The following is a 20,787-nucleotide window of genomic DNA, read 5'->3' as shown; positions in this document are numbered from 1 at the left end:
AAGGGAAGGTCTACAGGACGGTAGTGAGACCAGCTATGTTATATGGGTTGGAGGCAGTGGCACTGACCAGAAAGCAGGAGACAGAGCTGGAGGTGGCAGAGTTAAAGATGCTAAGATTTGCACTGGGTGTGACGAGGATGGATAAGATTAGAAATAAGTACATTAGAGGGTCAGCTCAAGTTGGACGGTTGGGAGACAAAGTCAGAGAGGCGAGATTGCTTTGGTGTGGTCATGTGCAGAGGAGAGATGCTGGGTATATTGGGAGAAGGATGCTGAAGATAGAGCTGCCAGGGAAGAAGAAAATAGGAAGGCCTAAGCGAAGGTTTATAGATGTGGTGAGAGAGGACATGTAGGTGATGGGTATAACAGAACAAGATGCAGAGGTCAGAAAGTTATGGAAGAAGATGATCCGCTGTGGCAAACCCTAACGGAAGCAGCTGAAAGAAGAAGAAGAAGAAGAAGATTAGCAGATCTTTTGGCTGTCTTGAGCCTGAAGGATTTCATAGGTCATCTGTTAAGTGCAGCAATTACTTAATTTAAATACTAAGTGAATTAATCAAAATAGCAATCTACTGTAATTGTCTATGCCTTTAAGTTAGTTTTAATTGTGCCCATCATGAAATAACAACTGGGTCATTCCATGTCAAATCAACCAATTGCCCATGCACTTTGGACTGAAAAAATTCTGGAAAAATTACCAGGTGTACACATGTTAGTCAGGAAACATGATGTAATTTTTTTTTTTTGATGTAAGATCAATACTTTCCAAGATACAAATTTAATTTCATAAGTCCATAGCTCAAGAATTAAGGCACTAAGCAGGCACAGACTTTGCATGCTGGTACATTAATTGATATAATATGTGACAAAATTAAAACATTTGTTCCAGAAGAACGTGAATGGTCAAAGCAGTCCTTTAAAATTGACCAAAGTTTAATTTGTGTTTTTAGCTTAGCCATTTTTAGGCCTCAGAAACATACAGTATATTTGTAGTCAACACAGACTTTTGATTTTTTTTCCTTATTCAGATAACTATATAGGTTTTCTGAAAAAGCAATATGCAGAAAAGTAACTGTATCAGGGTTTGAACTGCAGACTTCTCAAATCTAAAAAAATCATTTTGGATTTAATTTTCAGAGCAATGTAACAACATGTGAGAATGTGCAGATTTTTTTTGAAATATTCTATCTACATTGTCCCTTCTTTCTCAAAACACAAACCTTTCTTTTCTTATGCAAATCTTCCATGTTTATTTTTCATCCTAAACATAGTGTGAATGTGTCATGTGTCAATAATGGTAATCATTGAGTTTTCAATGAGTATGTTATCAAAAATGTCAAACTTTTTTTCATATCAAATGACAATGTCCAATCTCATGTTGCTGAACAGAGAATGTAATTCTCCATTGCCAAAAGAGTACCTAGTACTCAAGAATACCACTGTTACATCCCTATAGAAGATGCCAAATTCAAAATTAGACTGGGTGTCTGGTGAAGACAGTCATTTGACTGTCTATATATTCACCACTGAAGCAGCAGCTGGGATATCCTGCCCTCTCATGATCACACTCCTGATGGGTCAGATGCATCCCTCTCATTAGACTAGTGTCCCATTGGAAGTTATGTTGGGTGAATGTATGATGAAAAATGTTGGACTGGTGTGATTTGTGACAAGAGTGAAGAGGAATCAAACATTCTGATATGTTTCATGCTTCCATACTATCCTGCACAGTCTTTCTATTGGCCACCTAGAGATGATATTTGTTGGTTGCCATTACAGTGTGTCATTGCATTGCTTAGTGCACCTACAACAGTCAATGAGAGGCAGTATCATCTTGATCTCTTACACACTGCACTTCGATTGAAACAGAAATGAAATGGGTCACATTCCTGCTGCTGCAATACCAAGATGTTAAATATTATAACTAGTGTTGTGCTTAATGTGCTTTTGGTGATTTATCTTTTTACATTAATCCTGTTCCCAAGTTGGGTGGCACAGTGGTAGCACTGCTGCCTCTCAGTAAGGAAACCTGGGTTCGCTTCCTGGGTCCTCCCTGCATGGAGTTTGCATGTTCTTTCCGTGTCTGCATGGGTTTCCTCCGGGTGCTCCAGTTTCCTCCCACAGTCCAAAGACATGCAGGTTAGGTGCATTGGCGTTCCTAAATTGTCCCTAGTGTGTGCATGGTATGTGTGTGTGTTTGTGTGCCCTGCAGTGGGCTAGCACCCTGCCCGGGATTTGTTCATGCCTTGCGCCCAGTGCTGGCTGGGATTGGCTACAGCAGACTCCCGTGACCCTGTGTTAGGATGTAGAGTGTTGGAAAATGACTGACTGACTAACTATTCCCAAGTTACTGATGAAGAACTTGATGATTATTATTATTGATAAATGGTGAATTTAACCCATGTTTAGAATAGAAGACAAATTACACATTTCACATTAGAAAAATAAGACTTGTTTTTTGAGAAAGAAATGAAAATGTAGGACACAGAAAAAATAATTTAAAAAATGTGTGGATATTCCCACAGTGCATTATGCTGGTCTGAACGTTAGACCCAAAATTATTATTTTTTTTTTTGAGAGGTCTGCTGGTCAAACTCGATACATTTTCTTGTTTGTCTATAACCTTTTGAAAAGCTCTGTATTGGTATCTAAACATGGAAAAAATATCCAGCAGGCTGTATCAGTTAGAAGTATGCCTTATGAAAGCATAAATACAGCAAAGCCAAATATGGAATGTATTTTTTTTCATTTCTGAAGGTCTTATCAAGTGGTGTCATCTGGACCAAACATTTTGATTTTGTTACGTATTATACCTATAAAGGTACCAATATGCAAAATTTGAGCCTGCTAGGTGGTTCAGTTGTTGAGATATGGTTTTGCGAAATTGCTGAAAAAAATTTTGACACCCCTCTCCCCTCAAAAATTTGGCTGTATCTTGGAAAGCACTGATCTTACATCAAAATAATTTTACAGAGTGTCTCCTGGATAGCACGGATACATCTGGTATTTTTTGAGACCAAAGTGTATGGGATTTCTGGAAAATCAGGTGATTTGACATGGAATGACCCAGCTAAGATGACAAACTCATTGGTTTATGAGCAAAACATAAGACGAACTAATGTTCAGAAGATAAAAGCAAAGGATTTTCATCATTCGAGTGAAAGAATTTTTGGATATCGTATGTGTATTGATGCAGTTATCCTTCCTACCGTTCATTACTGAGACAGCTTAATCCAGTTAAGCATCATGAAGTGCTGGAGGTTGTCCTGGCGGTGTTAGGTGCAAAAAAAGGAATCAACCACACCAGCCTATTGCTTGGCATGCTAATACACACATGCACACTCATTCATGCTAGGCCAATTTAGAGTCTTCAGTTAGCATAACATGTACATATTGAGAATATAAAAGGAAAAACAGAGTACTCGGGGGGAAATAACCCTTCTGTCACACAAAAAGAGTATGTTTAATCGCTTACAGGTATACTTCATGCTCTTTTTTTTATATGACTGTGCTGCATTGCATGTAGTTTCTGTGTTGATTATATAGTACTTCTTTGTTAGTTTAATTGGGCTGGTATAATCTTGATTACTATCCAAATTGCCTAATTATTGTTTGTTATTAATGTCACTTTATGAAATAAAGATTCATTATTAAGTGTAAAAATGTTTTCCAATAAATTACATTATTCTCAAACAAGAAAACTAGCAGGCATAGGGAAGAGCCAACACTCTGGCTGACAAGTACAGTGGTTGATTTAAAATAACCACATACCTGTCTGCTAATCTATAAGTTTATTTTGCCTAAGGAGGGAAGGCTGTAGTTTTATATTTCATTTAACAGTAGTATTTATTCAGTTATTACATGATCTTGCACGTTTATGTAATGAAATTCAGTTCAATGCAAATAGAGACATCCCTTACCATGACAACTGAGAAGAGTAGGGACAAGAAAGAACAACAGAAAAGGTAAAATGTTTAAATGCAAATTTTAGTAGAGGGTATGGGATAGTGTCAGGAGATTGTGGTAATAAAGTTAGTGGTGGGTAGACAGGAAAGAAAAAAACTTCAGAAACAGAGTTCAAACATGGAATAAGGACATTTACTGTATTTAGTAGGATCAGTTTTGTAAAAAAAAAATCTTTGTAAATATTCTATTTGTTTATGCTGACAAAGTTGTTGTGGAACTAACTGATGGTGCAAGAGCATGTGAGGTATATGGAAAACACTGATACTCAAGAGGACCAAGGTATTGCTTTGCTAGTCATGTGAATAGGCTGCTGGGAGTCTCTGTACATGGGAAGTAAACAATACAGTGCTTATTGTACAGGACAGGAGCAGTATTGCTGCTCCAAGAAAAAAAAATTCCTATAAGCTGGCAGTCGTGGATTAGGAGCCATCTGAGCCTCGTTTCTGCAGGATAATGTGTTGTAACATGCCATTATCTCTGTCAGATTTTACTGATCCTTTGCATTATTTAACATGAGTTCTCAAGTCAAGTACTGCTGTATGTGATATGTATTCACTGACTAGATGAATTTCAGATATACTTTAATTAAGAAGGAAATTATATTGCTTAAAGATTTAAGCTATGTTATTTGTGATCTCAGTGACTGTTCTTCCACAGAGTTGTTTACAGAGTTGATTACAAAGTTGGATGGTCTTGCTAAACAAAGCTGCAGATACTTAGGTCCACAATGTGAAAATACTGCCAAGCTGTCTTCCATTAAGGGTTATCCTAAATATACTCAGAGCAATCATATTTCTCCCCAGGTTTTTTCAGGTCTGTACAGTTAGTTTACTTTACATTTTGAGTGACATGATGATTCCTTACGTTTAGTCTTAAGGATTCAAATGATTTTGCATTTTTTTTCAATGTTTATGTGGATTTTTATAAAGTACTGAGGTCTTGTCTTACATCTTAAAGACGTGCATGCTGTGTTATTTGTCAACTGCAAATTGGCTTAGTTTTAGTGAAAGTGAGTGTATGTTTGAGTGTGAATTGCCATAGACTTGCAGTCAATCTGGAGTTGTTAGCTGTGTAATGGATGGTGCTTCAAGGAGAGGCCCCAGAATTATATAACCCTGAAATGAAATAAGTGAGTTTTGTAATTGAATGATTGTGTTTGCATTTAATTTAAATTGCTTAGAAATGTATAATGTTGCTATATTTAGTTAGATTCCCCAATAAAGCAAGGCAAAAGAAATATTGAACGTTAAGTGGAATGTGTCTTTGAAGTAGAGATGTCAGAAGAAGTCGATACCAAAGTCCTGAAAACGTAATGGTACCAGTTTTCTCAAAGCGTCGGTAGTACTACACTCATGCATGACTGCAAATAGATTAACTATTTCATAAGGCATATAAATAGGTGAGAAAATCGTGAGTAAAAACTATATGAAAATGGCTGGCAGTGGTGATGATACAGAACCGCATCAACATGTGTCGAAAACAAAAGTAGCAAAAACCATGTCTCAAAATGCTTTGAGTTAAAAGCAGGAGAATTTCAGTGCACAACTTCAGGAATTGTACTTCTTAATTAAAAAAAATGCAAAACACACACACACATAGGCTCTTATTATTTCCACTTTTATCCTATTATGCAATTAGTTCAGAAACAGGTTTAAGTGTGCTTTGAGAGTGAAAAACATTACCGATCAGATAAGTGTAATCATTTAACTTGTACGGTCAGGCAGTATGGTTTTTAAGCAGTATGTTTTTCAATAACTGGAGAGAAAATGTAAGGGAACTGATTTACGTGCATATTCTAAGATGAATCAGGTAGTTCATGATGATATCATTCGTTATAAACCCTATGCTGAAATCCTTCAAAGATTATGTACCCCACCATTTGTTGCCAATACTTTAATCATAGTTGGTTAAATGCTTGATGGATACACCAGTATTTTAAAGTTGTTGTCATGGTTAGTATTTATATACAGTATGTTATTGTATTATAGAAAAATACACAGTATTGTTCATTTCAATAATGGAGGTATTTTAACAAAAAAAACATTGAATTGGATTTGTTTTTGCCATGGTATCGAAAGATTTTGAGTATTGAAAAATTTTATTGGTATTTGTATTGATTACAACAATTCTGGTATTGTGATATCATTTCTTTGCAAATTATTAATTATCCATTTTAGGCAGTAAAAGTGTAATGGGGGAATGCAGAAACAAGGAAAACATGAAAACTACAGATTGGTATTGACATACTGTAGGTCATGAGAAAATAGGTGTGCGTCATCTATTACACATTGTACTGTCTTTGTTATTAATCATATAGTTTAGAAAAGCTAAATATTGAACACATGTAGCCATGTCTTAAATGGAAACTACAGAAAGTGCATCTGGATGATACAGACTAATTTTTGGGCTTCCATATAACTGGAATACAATATGCCATATCTGACTTCCCAGAGCTGTTCGTGATGGAAATCATAGTTATGATGAAAATGTATTGTACTGAAGTTCAAATGGTCTGCCATAGTGGAAATATGCAACAGATAAAAACAGATGCACACTCTGTGAAGTGCAGTGCTTTTTGCGGGGCAGTAGAGAGTAAATTATACAAACGGTTATGATAAACATGGGTTTGAATGGTCTCAGGTTGAACTGGTTATAGATGGACAATAAATGTAATATTAACAACACTTTGTTAATCTATTATTTGCTTCTTGAAGACATGGGCTGAGGGACCCTTTTGAACCTATTTTTCAGCACTTTTAGCCATGAAAAGGGCCTAACATATGGCACATGAACGGGGACATTGTATACAGGTAGTATATGAAAATATGTACTTGTACCCTGAAATACAGTTTTACTTTATGCTCATTGTTTTCCAGGTTTTTCAGTCAATAAATACACTGTTTTCTTGAATAATTTATCTTGCTGATGAGAAAGGTAAACTTGGCAATTATAAATACACTGCATATTACTAAGGTTGCTGGTGCATCACAAACATTTGTAGAAATAAAATGCACCATATTTTTCATTCCAACAGATGGCACATTACAACTATTAGCACTGCTGTTACGGATAATATACCAAATGTCATATAACTCTCTGTTTGACCAGTAGACTCTTCTTTGAGTGAATTCTATCATATTAAAAGATTCCATAAGGTGGTTAAATAAGGAAAACTTATTCCACATTAAAGAAGTAGATATTGGCGAATTCATTGAGTACAGGTACTCATAGTATGTATTTGTTGTTGTTAATCCAATTTTAATCCAATGTGTTTTTCATCTTATATTTGACAAAAAATTATGTTGGCTTGATCTGTTGAGTGTTCCTCTAAGTCAAATATAATAGCTTATTTTGTAAGCCATGTTAGTATATACAGTATTTCAGGTAGCGCAATTATTTGAAAAAGAGTTCTTTCTGCTTGGCAACTTAGAAGGATCAGTAACCTCAGGGCTTAAGATTTATGTCTGAATTACTGGAATTTAAATGTTGACTTGTAACTGCAAGTGGGTGGGATAATGCAAATTCTGTTATTGTCTGTTCACAGGCAAATTTAATACTACTGATCACACCTTTACTTTATTGAAATCACAAAACAAAATATTTGTAGCCTGTGGTTTCAATTTAAAAAGTAGGCATAATACCCACATTAAGAGTGTTCTTTGGAAAGATGAATTTGTCTGATTCAGGCAAAGCAAATTCCATATCTGTATACATAGAAACACATTTAGTTAGCATTCTGGGCTTAGGGCAGGATTCGTAGTAGGCCAGATGTTCTGGTAGGTATTTTAGAACATTACTTTTTTCTTGTGATTATCCATAAGTGAACATACCCACTGAGTCACCCTGTATTTGCTGATTCATTGCAATCAGGACAGAGACAAGCCAAAACCAGACAAAATCCACAGGTGGGACCAGGGATGCCTTCAGGCCAGTTTTGTGCAAATAGCTAATCGAAGTGAGGTAGGGGGAGATGGGTCATGTCCAAACCACAGTTTTTGATATTTCTTGAGTTTTACACATTTCTTCTACAGAGGCTTTGCATTTGAGTGCCATTATCAACACTAGGAACTGAAATAAAACAATGTACATGTTGCCTTGAAATATCATGAGAGATATATAGTTTAATTTGGTGCCAAATACTTTTTTAAATAACAGTTAAGAATAATGCTATTAAAGTTACTGGCTATGCCTTTAGATATGAGTAGAAAGATTGCTCACATTTTTCACTCAATTCTTTTCTTCTTTTAGGAGTGCCTGGAAATGAACAATAGTCATTTGTTATAATCTGACATGTGCTGGTAATGACTGCTTCTACATACATCATGCCCTGACCTTTACTAAATTATGGAATATTTGATCCTTGTTGAAATGCTTATGCATTTTGAGACCCTATGAATATGCTATAGTAGGTAATTGATCATCCACCCAGTACTCACAAACTTCTGTTTGAACGAATAGGAGGTTAACATCCTACTTATAAGAAAGCTTATCTAAAAAACTACAGTGGCAGTTTTTCGACAGTTTCCCATAGAATTTTCCTGTCATTAGTAAGAAGTAATAATTAACGCCACCTTCACTGGGAGACTAGACTTTCATTCCCAAAGGAAATGATTATGTTTTATTCTTACAAAGTGTGTCCTAGCGACTTAACTAATTGGTTTATAAAACACAGATTTGCAGGGTTCAGTTTATACCATTGTGTGACCCTGACCAAACAACTTCTTCTGTCTGGGCTCCATTTGTTAAAATATGCAAATAGATGGTGTCAGTTGTAAACCAGAAATATATAAGCCTAGCTTGGTTTCTCTTTTTGTTTGCTAGTAAACCCGTACAAGTGCTATATCTCTGGGGGAAGGCTTCAAAGTGTTTCCAGCAGCTTAAGGCAGTGCAAATGATGGAAATTACTGCTAGGGAATCCATTCCCCAACATTTTTCATTCCCGGGAATGAAACTGCTATAATTCCCGGGAACGGCCAAACTCGCATATATAGCGTGTAAAAGTGTAAAAATCGATCAAGAAATAACAGAGTTATAGTTGAAAATAATTAAGTGGCACTGTTTTTTGCCCCACGGTGTAGTGTGTTGCAGATTAATTCAGTCAACAACAGACCAGCAGCAGTCAGTCTCCTGGCTCTGACTAAGACTGAGCACAGTGGACTGGGAGGAGTCTACACTATGCAGCTCACAAATGCTGGGACGGGGCAGACTTCATTGATGTCTGTCAGACAATGGCTTTGAACAGCAACTTGAAATTGCAATGCGTCTATCTGTTGCATCCACATTATCTGTGCCAAGAAACTTGCCATCACAGAATGATGACAAGAAACTGGATGCATCGCTAAAAGCTGAAATAGCGGTGTTTCAGAGCAACGGCAAGCGTGGGCGTTGTTTAGAACAAGTGTATCAGTATCTGATTACTGTGCCGCCTCCTTCAGTGGAAGCAGAGAGTGTTTTCTCAGCGGCTGGCGTACTCTGCACGAAGGTGCGCTCTCACCTGGACGACCGCATGCTGGACACGTTGTGCTTTCTACGCTCTTATTACCACAAGTAACTAGATACATGTACTTATATGACAGCATGAACTGCTTGTAGATAAGGTTAGTCTTTTACTGATGTCAACATATTGTAGTAGTTTTATTAAAAATAAGTGTCGGTCTTTCTAAAACCGTTCACATGTGAGATGCACATGCACTGTGTTATCCCCGGGAGCCCGGGATTCCCGGGAATGACATGTGGGATTCCCGAATTCGCGAAAATGGATAAACCCGTCTGGGAATGGATTCCCTAATTACTACTCATGACATAGACTATGGTGTGTGGCACACCATGGATGGACAGTAGTACGCATCCAAGACTGGGACTGGGCAGAATGAGAACATATCATGGTTGGTGTCAGCTTTGCAAGGAGTTAAGGACAAAGTATGAGTGAATAATCACATCCTTCTCTCTGCATAGCAATACTTTCATCAGTCCATTCACATTACACAGTATTTTATTTTTCTGTATCAATTCAGCTTCTAATCTCAACACTGTAACTGACTTTGGGGAGCTGGGCAGATGGATTGGCAATAGCTTACAATCCTGAGGTGTTGTATTTCTTCTGTACTATGGCACAACTGGCTCTTAACTTTGAGCAACCAATTCTCATTCATTTGTGTAAACTCTTATTCTTCCTCCCTTCACCAGAAATAGAAGACTGCAGTATACAGCACTGGATCTTAATGAGTGAATTAGAAGCAGAGGGTAGGCATTGTGAACTCCCTGTATTCTGAAGTGAGAGTTGGATGAGTAACCAACATTATGCCCCAAATGGAAAGGAATAGGTGGTTTGAGAGCCTGTTGGATGAGTAACCAACATTATGCCCCAAATGGAAAGGAATAGGTGGTTTGAGAGCCTGTTATTTAGCCATGGGGAATCTGTGTTCTGCATTTTTGTTTTTCCCATATTGGAATAAATTGATTGGGAAAATGACTGATTGGATGAATAAACTTTTCCTACTCAAAAATTCTACTGATCTTTTAGGATTGTTTGTGTGTTCTGCTTGATTGGTTTGAATTGCAAAAGTCTTCATTTATTTCACACATCACAGTGTCATACGATTTTTATTTTATATTAACAGTTGTATTGTTTTACTTGTATTTCTTCAGTTCATCATTTCATTTTACTCAAAAGAAGAATCCCACCAGTTATTCCCAAGAACGCTTACTGGAACATAAGAAAACTTTCTAGCATATAGAACTCAAAACATCTCTAAATAGTAATTAAGGATGAAGCTGTCTGTGTGTCTAATAAAGTATTAAGAGTGTTTTCTTTTGTTAATGTTCTGTTTACATGACAGTCAAAGAGAAAATATTAAATTTAGGCAGTGCTGTGTAAAAACAACTTTTCAGTTATATTGTAACGCTTCTTTATAAGCCAGTTACACTGCACTCCTGTAGTAGGATTATGTACTGACATTGTTGTAAAAATGCAGGGAACAGAAGATCGCTCTGTTTTTTAGAAAGCTGTGTATAATAATAGAACATTTACAATTGCGATTTACAGACTAAATAATAATTGAAGGAAAAAAAAAGTGGTTTGAAATTTTATATTTCAGTAGAAATTAAACATCTTCCCATGATAGTTTCATGTTCAAAAATAAGGAAAGATAAATCTGGTGTATTTTGTTACAGGGCCCTGCTTTTGATTAAACAAAATATAAAAACAGTGGTGGAAACACAACTATTAACAGTTATGACACACCTTGATAAAGGTATGCAAAGAAAAAACTAAAAATGGCATATGCTCACACAAGAGGAAAAATAATTTGGAGGAATACTACCATCAATAAATAATTCCAGTCACTGGGCCTCTTTGTCACCCTCACTGTTATTCTTTCCACAGTTACTTATGTCATTGTCCTGATCTTTTAGTCATAGCCCTGATCACATCAATGACATGATAGACTGGTCTAGTAACACAGAGGAAGTATATGAGACTCTTTCTTAGGAGACTGCATTGCTTTAATATGGATAGTAACATCATTTACATATTTTATAATTTGTGATGGCGAGTATGATTTTCTAAGCTGTAATGTGCTGGGTCAGTACTTCAAGAGAGGCCCGCAGAATCAATGAGTTAATTAAAAATGCAGGCCCAGTTAACGGATGCCCTCTTGGCCCACTGTAACAAAGGAGAGATGAAAGACAAAGCTGATGGCCATTATGGATAATGCTATAATACACTATCATTAAGTGCTATCTATCTATCTCACCTTGGACCGAAACTTATTTTAATTGATCATTGTTTATCTTCATGGTAAACATCTGAATCCATCCATCCATTATCCAACCTGCTATATCCTAACTACAGGGTCACGGGGGTCTGCTGGAGCCAATCCCAGCCAACACAGGGCGCAAGGCAGGAAACCCCGGGCAGGGCGCCAGCCCACTGCAGGGCGCACACACTAGGGACAATTTAGGATCGCCAATGCACCTAACCTGCATGTCTTTGGACTGTGGGAGGAAACCGGAGTACCCAGAGGAAACCCACGCAGACATGGGGAGAACATGTAAACTCCACCCAGGGAGGACCCAGGAATGAACCCAGGTCTCCTAACTGTGAGGCAGCAGCGCTACCCACTGTGCCACCGTGCCGCCAAACACCTGGATATCGTCAGATATTCAATCATTCCCATGCATACTGTATGTTTCATAAATCTTCCTGCTGAACAACTCAGAATGGCCACCTGTTCTGTATGTTATGTGGAGACAGTCTCTAACTGTATACATTTAGAGTCAGCCTGAAAAAACTGCATGGAGCTATCATGTGGATTCCCTAACTGGAAGATGAAAGGCAGAGCCAGTTGGATGACGGATGAGTGGGATGGATGCAATCAAGTTTTTATACATACTGCTAGTAACTGAGTTGTCAGATTAGCGCAGTTACTATGCAACCAAGTGTATGTAAGCATCATTGTACAGAATATTTAGAAAAACAGCAAAAAATAAGATTACCTACTCTGCTACAGTTTATTAAAATGTTTTCCTGATTTTTTCCCTCTATGTATAATGTATACAGGAAGAAACATCTGATTGAATAGAATGAGAGAAGAAATAAGACACACAATTACAGACAACATTATCTTTATATAGCAAGCATTCAAATTAAGAAACTGAACTCAACAAACACCTGCAGCTACTGCTACATTAAGTTTAGAATGCTTTGGTTGTTCACCCTTTTATATAAATAGAATTTAACAAAAATGTAAAAGTTTTGCAGTGGCCAAATACTTCTGGAATTACTTCCTTTCTATCAAGAAACTGAAAATATGTTTTTAATAAATAAGCTAGCTAGTAAATGTATCTGTATTAAAAATGTACCTCAAAAACAGTAAATTTAAATGATGACTTAAGAGTTTAGTGATTTTATTGAATAGATGTATTTAGTAATGTCACACCCAATACTGCATTATACTTTAATTGATTGTCCCTTAAATTGATTGTCCCTGCTTATTATAATTCCTATAGTCAAATAAAGAAGGTGGCACAAAAGTGGTATTTTAAAAATAACATTCTTAATTGGTAACTGAATTAGGCCCTACAATAATTGCAGATTATACTTTTAATAACTTGTTAAAAAGATTTAAAACATGATGTTAACGGTATAACATAACATTTTTAGAATTTCTTGATCCAATTTAGGATTGCAGGGGACCAGAGCCAATGTGTGTACTGCCATGGCAAGTGTATTATTATTAATGAAATGTTCCAGATTTCATTTTCAATAAAACTAGGGGGCTTTGCTCGCCAACCCCCAGCCTGCACTATGTGCCAGCTACTTTCACCAAACAACAAATCTTTTAATTCTCATGGATATGCCTCTTCATTGGGAAGAAACACTACTTTTCCCTGATGGCAACACGAATTAGACGATGTACAAGTCTCTGACTTAAAGTTTAAATCTGAACAATATATTCGATCTCTTTTCGCTGTTCCGTTATTTCACCGAGCAATAATTTCTGTTTGTTTTTGCTAATGTGATCTTTACTATAATTTTTTTGAGACTTTCAAATTTTTTTTTCGTTTTTGAACCAGTTTACAACATTCTAATTTGTCAGCTACTCTTTGTCTTTTATTTGTGCCCCGGGTGTGGTTAAATCTCTTGGCACAAGGTCTTGTCTCGCGAGACATAAAAGTATCTCTCTGAAAAAGTCACATCTCGTTTCAGGGTAAAAAGTCGTTTCTTGTCCCAGGATTTTTTTATATAATAGAGAGAAAAAATATGATGTGTAAAATGTGACCTTGTTTATATCTACAGTATGTCTGTTGGTCAGCGAGTCAATTACTGAATCATTATATAGCACCATAAACAGCATCTCAAGGCTAATAAAATTCCAACACAATATCAAAAGTAACAATTAAAAAGTATAATATTACAAATTATTCTACACATACAAAAAATGCATTTTTGGTAAAAATTAGCAGAATCTGGTAGTTTACCTAGCAGATTTTACAGCACATGACAAATAAACATGTACAAATCCAGGATAGCTATGGGTTGTAAAAAGTGAGTTTCTTTCAGATTTAACACAGAAGGTTCAAAAAAGGGAGAGAGCAGCATAAAAACTTAACAACTAAAACACCTTGTGGCCTCTCTGGGAATGCTAATTGAATTCTGCTCTACTGCTCTCTGAAGTGAGGATTACTTGCCAAAAACAACCCTGTCTTGCATTCCTTCTACCAGTTGAGCACTTGCCCCAACCATCTGACTAGACTCAACAGATTCTTTATTATCTGATGGCTTTGAGTCACTTCCCATGGTCAATTCTGGCTAAGTCTGGAATTATAAGTGGAGTCAGTAGTAGGTTATTTGAATTATGTGTATGACCAACTAATCTCCTGTATTAGTTAGTCTTTACTCCTATCTCTTGCAGTTATTTTTGTAGAGCTTCTTCCTGAATTATTGCTTTGACTAAAATCAAAGTGCCCCAACTCACAGTGTTTCTGAAAACATCATGTAGCATGACATCTGTGTTATTTTGCTGTCTCCCAAATATAGTATATTAGAAGTGCCCATTATTTCTTTAGATGGCCCTGGGTCACCTTGGTCTATGCAGGTTAGCAAAATTTAAAATCTGCAGAACTTGAAGCTCAGTTTCATATTAAACATCATTTAGCCATAGGAACCCTATAAGTTGTCTACCCTCAAAAGAGTGTATTTATCTCACTAATGCACCTTTTTTTAGAAACTGCATTAAGGTCTGTGTGAAAATAACATATAATGCAAATTAGCTAATTTCTGATTTATTTTATGTTTACTGCATAACAGTTGAATAGGATGACGTGGCCATTAACTTTACTAAATAACTGAAGGAACTTGGTTTTTGTCTCTATTTAAGGGAACCTGATATTTTCTAAGTCTCAGTTAAACCAGCAGCCTCACACGAGGGAGCTTTCCTAGCGTGTGAGCACTAGTGATTGCTATAGCAACTGGAAAACGCTAAAGCAGTGACTCAGCAGCATTGAAGTGTGATTTTAATTTACTTTGTTCCAGCAACAAGATAATGATCTCTGCAATAAATTACAGTCTCCAAGTTCTATAAGTGAACAGTGTTACTCAGGAGAACTATGTTAAATGCACAGAATCTGGACATATACACCTAAATTCATCAATGTGAGTGTTGGTTTTGATACCCCTATGGTACAAAACTGGGTAGTGGAAGGATGTCTTCCATAGGCTGTAGCAGTTCAAGTTTTTATAATGGGGTGCCTGTAGCTACATTAATGGGATAGCTTTAGCTAACATTCATCCAGATGCTTACTATCTTCTGTCCTGTCCTATCCTCCCTCACAACCATTTGTAGAGTCTATGTATCTCATAAAGCTCTTGACATATATGGTGTATTATTTCAGTCCCTTTTCTGATACCAAAACAGCTCTGGGATGTGTTATTATGAATTCTTATTTCTATCAGTGTCTGTCTGTGTCTCAAGGATATAGTGTTACGGTCATATAACTCTTTGTAGTGTTCACTGTCTAGGGTTTTACAGTACATTATGGGAGCTAAAAAGGTGAGGGCTAATTAATGAAGAAATGAATAAATAAGTTACCGTAAGTATTTCTAGTTGCATATTGGAAGATCTAAAGTAATTGTTTCAAAATGTCTTTGACTGATCTAATTGCATTGTATACTGAAAAATGAAGCTTTGTTATACTGAAGTCAATAATTTTTCTTTCTTACATGGCAGATGTACTGCATCTCGTCCAGAAGGTGCCAAATCCAACCCATCCAAACGCCACAGAGACCGTTTGAACTGTGAATTAGACAAGCTGACCAGTCTGCTTCCCTATCCTGAAGATGTGCGGGCACGTCTTGACAAGCTGTCTGTGCTGCGCCTCAGTGTTGGATACTTAAAAGTCAAAAGCTTCTTCAATGGTAAATAATTTGTCCCTCTTTTTATTACATTCCTTTGGGAAAAGCTCTAATCTATTTTGCTGATATGATGGCCAGACTGAAACATAGAGATTTGAGGCATCTATACAAATTTTTAGGTTTTTTTTTTACAAATAGCAGACTTACCATAAAATTTGTGTTTTAGATTATTGAAAAAGTAAACGGGTGGTCAAATAGTTTTGCACAAGCAGTCTACTAGTATATTTTGACAAGCTATTTGTGAAAATTATTTGGTAAAATATAAAGTACTAGGAGGCTTCGCCCCCTGCTGACTTCACTCACCAACCCCCCTGTCTTGCGCTACGTGCCAGCTACTTCACATCTCTGTCATTTATGTATGTGGATTTCACTGTCACCAAACAACAAATTGTTTAATTCTCGCGGATATGCCTCTTCATTGGGAAGAAACAGTACTTTTCACTGATGGCAACATGAATTAGACGATCTACAAGTCTCCGACTTAAAATTTAAATCAGAACAATATATTCGATCTCTTTTCGTTGTTCCGTTATTTCACCGAGTAATAATTTCCATTTGCGCAAATGTGATCTTTACTACCATTTTTTGAGACTTTTGAATTTTAGTACTTTTCTTATCTCTAACCTGCTCTGCATGTGTATCGCACCAACGTTTTTGAATTATTTACATTCTACTTTGTCATCTACTCTTTGTCTTTTATTTCTGGCCCTGGGCGTGGTTAAATCTCTTGGCACAAAGTCTCATCTCGCGGGACATAAAAGTATCTCTCTGAAAAAGTCACATGTCGTTTCAGGCTAAAAAATCTCGTCTTTTCCCAGGATTTTTTTTATTATAACAGAGAAATATAACAAAGTTTGTATAATATTGGCATGGTGCACAATTACAAATATCCTAAGACATCAGCTATAAACGGGATTGTATTGATCTGTTGGATGAGACTATGATATCCAAATATTATTGTGGTGTACACCTAGGAGACCATTTGGAGAAAATTGGTTAAATGTACAGAACAAATTAGATCTAGTAATGTAATGAAAAAGAATAGATTTAGAGACTGCAATTCTGTTTAAATATTTAATTTATTCATGATTTCATTAGCAATAATTGAAAATTAGGCCCTTGAATACAGATGTATAATTATTAGTGTCTCCATTTATACTTTTGGGTATAAATGTTAATAAAGGAAATGCGTATTAAATGATTGACAATGAGTATTAATTTGATTGACAATGATCTTCTCCTTTTTCCTCACACTTACAAAGATCCAGTAATCTATACTAATAAAAGGCAAAGCCCTCACTCACTCACTCACTCACTCACTCACTCACTCACTGACTCATCACTAATTCTCCAACTTCCCGTGTGGGTGGAAGGCTGAAATTTGGCAGGTTGATTCCTTACAGCTTCCTTACAAAAGTTGGGCAGGTTTTATATCGAAATTCTACGCGTAATGGTCATAACTGGAAGCAGTTTTTCTCCATTTACTGTAATGGAGATGAGCTTCAACGCCGTGGGGGCGGAGTTTCGTGTGACATCATCACGCCTCCCACGTAATCACGCAGTACATAGAAAACCAGGAAGACCTCAAAAATGTGCTCAAGAAAACATGCATTATATAATTGAACAATAAGAAGCGAGTTCTGCTACTTCGGAAACAAAGCACGATGTAAACCTACACTTTACATTAAGTTCATAGACAGGCTGCCGCTGGCGTTTGTAATTTAGTGCCTGCCCATAGAAGGCCGTCCGTCAGCGGCAATCCAATAGCAAACTGCCACGGGTAAATATTCACGGGTGAAGGACTGTGCTTATGGAGAGGAAGATGAGATGGTCAGGGTGGTGTTTGACACAAACTCAGCGAAACTGCGAGAGAAAGTTTTAAGTGCCAGGACTAAGGTAACATTAAATAAAGCTATGGACATAGCACGAGATGGCACCAGCACAGCTGGGAACCTTCGATGCAAGTACACCGAGTGGCTCACGTGAACTGACGCAGTGCACAGATAAAAAGCAACAGTTCCAAAGAGCGCTGAACAAAACCGAATTACACAATTGAAAAGGCAGCAAAAATATGAAGCGCCTGATAAGCATATTCATAAATGCAGCTACTGTGGAAACAAAGCACACGGTGGAAAAAGTCAATGTCCCGCTAAAGGAAGACAGTGTAAAAAAAACCCATGCATGCAGTGTGTCAGGTCTCAGATAAAGAAGAAGACGAGCTGTTTATTGATGCAGTAAGAAACGAATCGATGAATGAAACCTGTCATCTTTACAACGATTGACAAACACGGAATGTAACTTGAACACAACACATCGCACAAATACGACCCTGATTGAAAGAAATAATGATAATCAAATCCTTGATGACAGCAACATTCAATAACACTCACAAAACAATTACTGTATATTGACAATCATGTTACGTTATTTTTAAAATGTTCCCTTTTCTTTTCATAACTTCTACTTCTCCACTGCGATACACGGGTATATATATAAATGTATATATACCCCTATCTACAATACATACTTTAGATAGACAAGCCACATGCTGTGGCTCAATTGTAGAGTCTTAAGCCTCTAATGCCGACATTCGAGGTTCGATTCCCGAGAGGGATGCACTGAGTATGTACGCGCTACTGATTCATTTTACCTTCGATCTCCTTGGTTTGGGACGTATGAAAAATATTCGGTTAACGCAGAATCATGTTACGTTATTTTTAAAATGTTTCCCTTTATTAGCACAAGCACAGCTGAGAAGCTTCGATGCATGTACTCCATAACGCGTTAAAAAAATAACGCATTTAATCACACTTTCAATTCCAAGCAAACGGGAACTTTTGTCAATGCATCATTTCCTGGTACATCCATTACACTGATGCACACATCACAGCTACAAAAATGTTAGAGTCGGAATAAAGTGCGCCTACGACTGATCATTTCGACTTCCGCGAAGCCTTGATAAAAGCATGGTTTTGTGCACAATGAAAAGCAAGCAAAATTAGATGCATTACAGAAAGCAGACTTTGTGGCTCTTACTGGGGATCATTGGACTTCCGTGACCGTTAGTAATTCTAATTACATCTAATTACAAAATGTTCAATGATCACACTGTTTTAGCCTAATGTACAAAATAATTTTGGCTAAGGTTACTCAGAGTTTAAAGATTAAGTTGGTCAAATTACCTTTTATGTTTCTGACTTATTTTTTTCAGAAGAAAAACTGCACTTTATGTTGAAATTTTGGTTATTATTATTTAAAGACAATACTATTCTGAAAATCTACTTAAAGTACTTAAACTACCACTTTATTTTTAAGTCTGCCCAATTTTAACCAGGGATGATATTTTTGTTTCTGTTTTGAATTCAAATGCAGTTTAAAGGCTTTTTTTTCAGAAATTAAAACAGCTTCAGTTTACAATATTCATGTACATGTCTATTATTTGATTCTGTCGCCCACTAAAACACTTTTAAATTAAAAAAAACCATTTGCGATTTGGGGCAAATTTACGTGCGATTACATACGATTAATCAAGATTAATTCTTACACAGCCTCTAATTAATTGGATTAATTTTTTAATCGAGTCCCACCTAATATATATATATATGTGGATATATATATGTAGATTTGTATATATAAATGTGTATATACAGTATATATGTAGATATGTATATGTGTATATACAGTATGTATATATATGTATGTGTGTATATGTATATATATATAACTGTGTATATATATGTGTATAGATGTATATATATATATATATATTTATATATAAATGCCAGCAACACTCATGACAATGACAAAACAATTACATTGTCAATCATGTTACGTTATTATTAAAATGTTTCCTTTTCTTTTACTTCTCGCTGCCGATCGAGGTATTTTGCTATATATATATATATATATATATACAGATATATATATATATACAGATATATATAAATATATATATACAGATATATACAGATATATATAAATATATATATATAAATATATATATATATAAATAGATAGATATGACAACAACACTCAATATCAATGACAAAACAATTACATTAACAATCATCTTACGTTATTTTTAAAATGTTTGCTTTTCATTTTCATAACTTCTTTAACACACTACTTCTCCGCTGCGAAGCGCGGGTATTTTGCTAGTTCTAATATATTTAGTTGTATTTCAGTTAAGAAGCTTCTTAATCTTGTATAGTAGTGATCAGTAAGTAGTTAAAAGGATTGTCACTTACAGTACATCTAGTGTCTGTCTTCTGGTTCTGCTAGGCTGACAGTAAAACTAATAAAAGTAGATAATACAGGCAGAAGTTCTATCTACAACTTATCTGTTGATTTGTGCCTAACATACACTAATATAACAACTAATGAAAAGACTTGGAATGAAAAGAGCCTAGCAGACCACCCAGATGGTGTTCTGCTTTATTTATCCTTAATTTTTCTTTGGGGGATAAATGGGATGGTCTGCTCTCTAATTTGTAATTCTAAGCTGCATTAGTCTTTGCATAACATGGTTTAACTTAATTTGGGCTGTAAAGCTTGTGCACTGGTCGACAGGAAAAGGCACACACATTTTTTTCTTTATTGCCTTAATTCATGCAAGGTGTCATATACAAATAGGTGCATGGTATTCACTCTTCATGTATTAACTGGATAATGTAATTTAGGTCTCACAACTACTTAGTGATTAACAAGGCTTAGCTGCATATGGTTAGCAACAAGAGATGACTAAGATGTTGGGAAAGATGATTCTGAAATGAACTGAAAAATGTTTGAGCTTTGATGGGAATAATAAAGAAAGTGATCAGAAGGTCTAATGCAACTCATAGTTAATAACAGGCTTAAAAAACACTGGAAGCACAAAAAGAGCAAATAATATTAGGAGCTTGAGTTCC

At 36.1% G+C, this 20,787-nt stretch overlaps 1 protein-coding gene and 1 long non-coding RNA gene across 3 annotated transcripts in view; one reads left to right on the top strand and one right to left on the bottom strand.

Annotated features, from left to right (window-relative positions):
- Nucleotides 1-20,787, top strand: part of LOC120531435 (aryl hydrocarbon receptor-like) — a 124,994-nt gene that overhangs the window by 9,874 nt on the left and 94,333 nt on the right. For both annotated transcript variants that reach the window (XM_039756856.1, XM_039756855.1), the window contains exon 2: nucleotides 15,696-15,883. In XM_039756856.1, the coding sequence (XP_039612790.1) occupies nucleotides 15,696-15,883 (188 nt within the window). The remainder of the gene's footprint in view (nucleotides 1-15,695; nucleotides 15,884-20,787) is intronic.
- Nucleotides 1-20,787, bottom strand: part of LOC120531436 — a 45,102-nt gene that overhangs the window by 12,012 nt on the left and 12,303 nt on the right. The gene's annotated exons all lie outside the window — the stretch shown is intronic.

Source organism: Polypterus senegalus, chromosome 6 (assembly GCF_016835505.1).
Source record: "Polypterus senegalus isolate Bchr_013 chromosome 6, ASM1683550v1, whole genome shotgun sequence".
Taxonomy (NCBI): Eukaryota; Metazoa; Chordata; class Cladistia; order Polypteriformes; family Polypteridae; genus Polypterus; species Polypterus senegalus.
Note: the sequence above shows the minus strand (reverse complement) of the source record. Positions and strands in the feature narration are given on the sequence as shown.